The sequence below is a fragment of the Loxodonta africana genome, chromosome 3 (genome assembly GCF_030014295.1).
Source record: "Loxodonta africana isolate mLoxAfr1 chromosome 3, mLoxAfr1.hap2, whole genome shotgun sequence".
In the NCBI taxonomy this organism is placed as follows: domain Eukaryota; kingdom Metazoa; phylum Chordata; class Mammalia; order Proboscidea; family Elephantidae; genus Loxodonta; species Loxodonta africana.
The window spans coordinates 29142913-29150501 of NC_087344.1; the positions used below are offsets into that span (position 1 = coordinate 29142913).

The 7589-nt window shown below is 37.6% G+C and overlaps 1 protein-coding gene across 1 annotated transcript; it reads right to left on the reverse strand.

Moving 5' to 3' along the window:
* Window positions 1-5503: 5503 nt before the first annotated feature.
* On the reverse strand, window positions 5504-6726 carry LOC100669769 (olfactory receptor 7A10-like). The gene has a single exon (XM_003413315.3). It carries the CDS (start codon window positions 6440-6442, stop codon window positions 5504-5506), a length of 939 nt encoding a protein of 312 aa, XP_003413363.2. The 5' UTR covers window positions 6443-6726.
* Window positions 6727-7589: the final 863 nt, after the last annotated feature.

Consider the following 7589-nt stretch of genomic DNA (forward strand, 5'->3'; position numbering starts at 1 on the left):
CATCTGAAATCAGCAATGACATTTGGTTTTCCATGTCCTCTTCTGAATCCATCTTGAATCTGGCAGTTCCCGTCAATGTACTGCTGCAGCCTTTTGAATGATCTTCAGCAAAATTTTACTTGTGTTTGATATTAATGATATTGTTCAAACTTCCACATTGTGTTGGATCATGTCTTAGTTATCTAGTGGTGCTATAACAGAAATACCACAAATGGATGGCTTTAAGTGCAGAAATTTGTATTCAGGGTGCTAGTTCCAGAAGGGAAAACCTTTCTCTCTTAGTCCACTCTGGAGGAACATCCTTGTCATCAATTTTCCCTTGTCTAGGAATTTCTGAGCACTGGGACTCCAGTCCAAAGGAGTCGTGTGCTTCTGCCTCTCCTTGTTTGGTGTTAATGATGTCCCCACCTCTCTCTGCTCGCTTCTTTCTTTTATATCTCAAAAGAGATTGACTTAAGAGACAACCTAGTCTTGTAGATTAAGTCTTGGCACGTTAATATAACTACCTCTAATTGTGCCTCATTGACTTCATAGAGGTAGAATTTACCACACATAGGGAAATCACATCAGATGGCAAAATGGTGGAAAATCACACAATAATGGGAATCATGGCCTAGCCAAGTTTACGGACTTTTTGAGGGCACACAGTTCAATCCATGAAAGCTCACCTTTCTTTAGTATGGGTAAAAATATGGATCTCTTCCAGATGGTTAGCCAGGTAGCTGTCTTCCAAATTTCTTGGCAAAGATGAGTGAACACCTCTAGTGCTGCATCCATTTGTTGAAACATCTCAGTTGGTATTCTGTCCCTTCCTGGAGCCTTGTTTTTTCCAATGCCTTCAGTGCAGCTTGGACCGCTTACTTCCCTACTATTGGTTCTTGATCATATGCTACCTCTTGAAATGGTTGAACATTGACTAATTCTTTTTGGCACAATGATTCCGTGTATTTCTCCCATCTTCTTTTCATGCTTCTGCATTGTTTAGTATTTTACCAGTAGAGTCCTTCATTATTGCAACTAACAGCTTGAATTTTCTCCTCAGTTTTTTCAGGTTGAGAAATGCCAACCATGTTCTTCCCTTTTGGGTTTTTTTTTCTGGATCTTTGCACATTTCATTATAATAGTTTATTTTGTCTTCTCGAGCCACCATTTGAAATCTTCTGTTCAACTCTTTGACTTCTTCATTTCTTGTGTTAGCTTCAGCTACTCTACATTCAAGAGCAACATTCAGAGTCTCTTCTGACATTGATTTTGATCTTTGCTTTCTTTCCTGTCTTTTTGATGACCTCTTGCTTTTTTCAAGTATGATGTCCTTGATGTCACTCAACGACTCACCTGGTCTTCAGTCATTAGTGTTCAATGCGTCAAATCTATTCTTCAGATGATCTCTAAATTCGGGTGGAATGTGTATACTCAAGGTCATACTTTGGCTTTTGTGGACTTATTCTAATTTTCTCCAACTTCAGCTTGAACATGTGTATGAGCAATTGATGGTCTGTTCCACAGTCGACCCCTGGCCTTATTCTGACTGATGATATTCAGCCTTTCCATCATCTCTTTCCACAGATGCAGTCTCTTTTATTTCTTTGTATTCCGTCTAGCAAGGCCCATGTGCATAGTTCCATTTACATTGTTGAAAAAAGGTATTTGCAATGAAAAAATCTTTGTTCTTGCAAAATTCTATCATACCATCCCCAACATAGTTTGTATCACCAAGGCCATATTTTCCAACTATCAACCCTTCAACTTTGTTTCCAACTTTCGAATTTCAATTTCCAGAATTATCTTGACCATATGCTTGATCAATTTCAGACTGCAGAAGCTGGCAAAAATCTTTCGTCAAACTGGAAGAACGACAAACAGAAGCAGCTAAGGAATCAACAGAAATAATATATGTTTCACAAAAAGGTACCTCATTTAACATTACCCATGAGACCCAAGAAAACCTACGCTGGTGCCTGTCCAACACTTAGTGATCACAGATTCTAAATGAATCATGATCAGAAAGGGGAATATTGTGTATATTGTGGAATAAAATTTTTATTTAAAGTACATTTTTTCTTGTGTTTCAAGAGACTTTTTTTTATTCACAAATTCAAAAATTAATTGGCCAGCAGGTTTTTTCTTCTCTCACCCAAAGAAGCTAATTGAATTTTCTTTCCTGTTCCAAGAGCAGATGATAACAAAACCATTAACCTGTAATTTAATGAAAAAGACTTGGGCTTCTTCAATTTAAATTTCTGGGGGTCTCAGGACTGCAGGTAGGTGGAGGATCAAATTTTCCCGGAAGTTGCTTTTTTAATGTTAACTCAGTACCCATTAAGTACTGTATCACCATGATTGCTTCCACCCTGTACTTGTAAAGTGGGCATCAAGAGTAAACAAAGGCTACCTTAGTAAAAGTGGTTGAAGAGAAAATGGTTGAATTGAAAGAGGTCTTTCAGGATGTCTGTTATTTTCAATTCAACCACTTTTTCTTCAACCACTTGGTCTCCTTGGATCTGGGTCTTGCAAAAATAGTTCTGAATCAGTGTTCTAACAAAGGTATGCATCGGTGTGACCAGCAGCCCAAAAAAGACAGAACATTTCCATTTCGTCAGGAAGTTCCTTCATGCCCATTTGTACTCATATATTCACTTTTCAACCTAGGCGCGGGCAGCCACTGATCTGATTTCTAGCACCACAATGTTCTAGAAAGTTTCATGCCCATTTACTGTCCATACATTCCCTCCTCCACCTTGGCCCAGGCAAACACTGACCTGATTTCTATCATCATAATATTAGTTTCCATTTTTCTAGGACTTCATAAAAGTAAATGTTAATTATATAAAGTGCCTTGCATCTTTTTCTCAGCATGTATTTTTTAAGATTGTCTAAGCTGTTGCATGTATCAGCAGTTTGTTTATTTTTATTCGTTAGCAAGATTTTACTGCATGAGTATACTTTAAGGTGCTTATCCATTTATCTGTCAATGGACATTTCAGTTATTTCCATTCTTGTCTATTATGAATACACCTGGTACAAACATGTGTGAATATATGTTTTCATTTCCCTTACATAGATTCCAAGGAGTAGAATTTCTGAATCTTATGAAAGATCTATGCTTTAATTTCATAAGAATTGACAAATGTTTTTTTTTACCAAAGGAATTGGACAATTTTAGAGTTCCACATACAATATATGAGAACTTTGACTACTCATTGCATTAGTTATATATTTCTGTATAACACATTCCCCTCAAAACTCTGGCTTAAAGCAACATACATTTACTATCTACTTTTAAGAGGTAGTTCTTCCCCAGTCTTTTTTAAAGTGCCTTCCAACCTGCGGAGTTCATCTTCTGGCACTATATTAAACAGTGTCTGCTGCTATTCATAATGTTTTCACTGGCCAGTTTTTTCAGAAGAAGAATCGCCAGGTCTTTCTTCCTAGTCTTAGTCTAGAAGTTCCACCTAACTCTGTCCACCATAAGTGATCCCTGCTGATATTTGAAATACTGATGGCATAGCCTCCAGCATCACAGAAACACAGAAGCCATCAGCATAGGACAAACTGACAGACGATTGAAAGTAGAAGTAGATATTTTATCCCCTTCTCTTAATGGTGTCTTTCGAAATGTATTTATTAGTGTTTTTATTATATATTTACTGCCTTATTTTTGGAAACCCTGTTGGCATAGTGGTTAAGAGCTATGGCTGCTAACCAGAAGATCAGCAATTTGAATCTACCAGGCACCCTTAGGAAACCCTGTGGAGAAGTCCTACTCTGGTTTATAGGGTTTTTTTTTTATGAGTCAGAACTGACTCGATGGCAACAGTTTTATTTTTAAGAAACCTTGACTACTTCAAAGTCACAAAGTGTTTCTTTCATGTTTTCTCTAAGAGTATTAAAATCTTAGCCTTTACATTTAGGCCTTTAATCTTTTTAAATTTAATTTTTGTATTTGGTATGAAACAGCATTGTACACTTTTTTTTTAATGTGAATAACCAGTTGTTCCAGCACCATTTGTTTATGACACTATTCTCTCCGCATGGAATTATCCTGGTATCTTTTTAAAACATGAATTGATTGAATATGTGTGGATTTATTTTCTAGGCTCTCTTTGTTTTGTTCTAGCGACCTATTTGTAGATCTTAAAATCAATACTCACAGTGTCTCGATTACTGTAATTTTATAATAATTCTTTTTTGTTGCGATTTAGTTGAAAGCTTGGAAAGCAAATAAGTTCCTCAGTGAAAAATTTACACCCAAATTGTTTCATAGCATAGGCTGCAATCTCGCATTGTGTCAGCACTCTCCTCTTTCCCTTTCTAGCATGGGTTCTCTGGTTCCATTCTTCCAGTTTTCCTGTCCCTTCCCACCTTCTTGTCTTTGTTTTTGGGGAGGTGTTCCCCATTTGATCTCGTATACTTGATTGATGAAGAAGCACTTACCTCACGTGTGTTATTGTTTGTTTTATAAAAATCAAAACCGGTTACTGGAGTCAATTCCAACTCATAGTGACCTTATAAGACAAAGTAGAACTGTCCCATAGGGTTTCCAAGGAGTGGCTGGTGGATTTGAACTGCCAATCTTTTGGTAAGCATCTAAGCTCTTAACCACTGTGCCATCAGGGCTCCATTTGTTTTATAAACCCCATTACCATCAAGTCAATTCTGCCTCGTAGTGACCCTGTAAGACAGAAGAGAAATGCCCCACACAGCTTCCAAGGAGTGCCTGGTGTATTTGAACTGCTGACCTTTTGGTTATCAGCCATAGTTCTTAACCACTAGTCCATCAGAGTTTCCATTTGTTTTATAGGCCTGTTATAATTTGTTCCTAGTTTAAGGTAAAAGCTTAGATCATTGATTTAGATATTTCTTCTCTTCTAATATTAATAGTTAATGCTATAAATTTTCCACAAAGTACTTCTTCAAATGCCTCCTACAAAATTTCATGTTGTTTTTATTACATTTCAATTTTAAATAATTTAAGCTATTAATTGTCACATTAGGCACCAACGAGTAAGAGAAAAAGCTCTCAGTGAGGGAACTAAAATGTCTCAGGCCACTTATAAAATAATTACACATATTAGAGTCTACATTATGAAAATGATTTGAGTAAGAAAACAAAAATGAAAAGCTGCCTCAAGTCAAACAAACAAAACCTAGTCATTGTAGTAAACAGTAAGTCAAGAACAAAAATTTAAGCTCCGAGTATTTCTTATCTCCAAGATTTTTATACCTAATCATAGTTTTGCCATGAAAGAGAAAACCAACTTGAAGATAGCATATTTTTAGAAAGAACCATTACCACTTGAAACAAGTGGATACTTTCGAATTAGTTCTGGTCCAAAGTTGGAAATTACTTTTAGGAAAATAAAAACATAAAATATCATAAATGTCTGGAAAGTCATAAACATGTGCACAAAAAAAAAAAAAAAAAAGAATTAGAATTACCAAATGCCAGTCAAGTTCCTGGATACTCATGGATTCTTGTCCAGCTGCAAGGCAAACATTTTTGTCACTCATTTAAAGTGACAATCCCAACAAGACCTTTCAATGCCCCTTTTATGTCCTTGTTCCTCAGGCTGTAGATAAAGGGATTCAGCATGGGTGTGACTATGGTGTATATCACTGAGGCTATTGCGCTGGCCCTGGAATTTTGGGTAGTGGCAGAACTGAGGTAGACCCCAAGGTCTGTACAGTAAAACAAAGAAACAACTGAAAGGTGAGACCCACAAGTGGAAAATGCCTTATACTTTCCTCTTGCTGATGTAATTCTCAGTACGGAAGAGACAATCCGAGAATAAGAAAATACGATACCAGTGAGGGGAACAATGGCTATCACCACAGCTGAAAAATACATCTCTATGATACTGAGGAGGGTGTCAGAACAGGCAAGTTGGGTAACCTGATTGATTTCACAGAAGAAGTGGGGAATTTCCAGGTTCGTACAGAAGGACAGTTGCAACACTAGTAAACCATGTAGCAGAGAATCCAGAACACTCAATATCCAGGACAACAGCAGCAACAAGCCACAGAGCCTGGGATTCATGATGACTGTGTAGTGCAGTGGGTGACAAATGGCCACAAACCGGTCATAAGCCATTATAGAAAGGAGAAAAATATCCAACTCTGCAAAAAGGATGAAAAAATACATTTGGGTGAGGCAGCCTTGATAGGTGATGGTTTTGTTATGGGTGTGGATATTCAGCAGCATCTTTGGGATAGTGGTGGAGGTGAAACATATATCTACAAAGGAAAAGTTGGCAAGGAAAAAGTACATGGGAGTGTGGAGATGGGAGCTAGTGATGGTGGCCAAGATGATGAGAAGGTTCCCAATAAATGTGACCAGGTACATGGACAGGAACAGCCCAAGAAGAAGGGATTGCAGTTCTTCCACTTCTGAGAGTCCAAGAAGAATAAATTCTAAAACCTCTGTGTGGTTTCCTGGTTCCATGTAGCTGGTATGACTGTCAAGAAAGTGAAAAGAAGAGCGACATTTTGCAAAAAAATAGGCATCATCAACCAGCAGCACTACTAGAGATTATAAATTTTACATAAATAAATGTAAATACAAATATCATATTTGACACATAAAATAAATAAAAGCCTGTATTTTCTCAATGATCAGGTTCAGCTGAATATTCAGAGGTTTAAAAATGCAGCCATTCTTTCTGCCTCTGTCCACCCTTCCAAGTTAGCAAACTAATCCCTAATGATAACTACCATACCAAGCACCACTCTTTCGACATACATATCTCTGAGATAGAATTATCTAGTTCCTTGCTCCTCAGAGTATGATCCATGGCTAGCAGCATCAGCCTCATCTGGAAGCTTGTTAGAAATGCAGGATCGGTAGACTGCCCCTACTGAATCAGAATCTGCATTTTAATAAATTTCCAGGTGTGTTATTTTCCTAGGGGTGCCAAGTTACCTAGGTAATTTTTCCTAGGGAACAAGTTACCACAAACTGGGTAGCTTCAAACAACAGAGATTTATTTCCTCACAGTTCAGAAGGCCAGAATTTCAAAATCAAGCTACCATCAGTAGGACTCTTTCTTTCTGGAGGCGCTCTCCTAGCTTCTGGTGGTTGCCAGAAATCCTTGGTGTTCCTTCGCTTGTAGAAACACCACTCCAACCTCTGCCTCCATCTTCATGTCGCATTCTTCTCTCTGTGTCTTCTTCTCTTCTCATAAAGATATCAATAATTGGATTTAGAGCCAACCCTAAATCCAAAATTATTTCATGTCAAGATCCTTAATTAACTACATTTGAAAAGACTCTAGTTTTTAACAAGGTCACATTCTGAGACTCCAGCAGGACACACGTTTTGGGGGAACACAATTCACCCCACTACACTAGGTGATTCATATACAGATACAGTTTGAGAAACACTAATCTGACTGTGGGTGCTTGCGGGGATGTGAAGTCTTTCATTTTAAGTGTTTTTCCTTTTATATTCTGTTTAACTATGATAATATATTACTCTTCCAAGAGCTGAAATTTCCTTTCTTGTGGTTTTCATCAGCTGCACTTAAGTCTGATGTCTAAATTGAAAAGGCTCCTTTGGGATATCATCCAGAGGACACCTCCTCCCTTCTAAG

Excerpts from the sequence above, each read along its gene's own strand:
- LOC100669769 (XM_003413315.3), bottom strand. The coding sequence starts at position 6,442 with ATGGAACCAGGAAACCACACAGAGGTTTTAGAATTTATTCTTCTTGGA.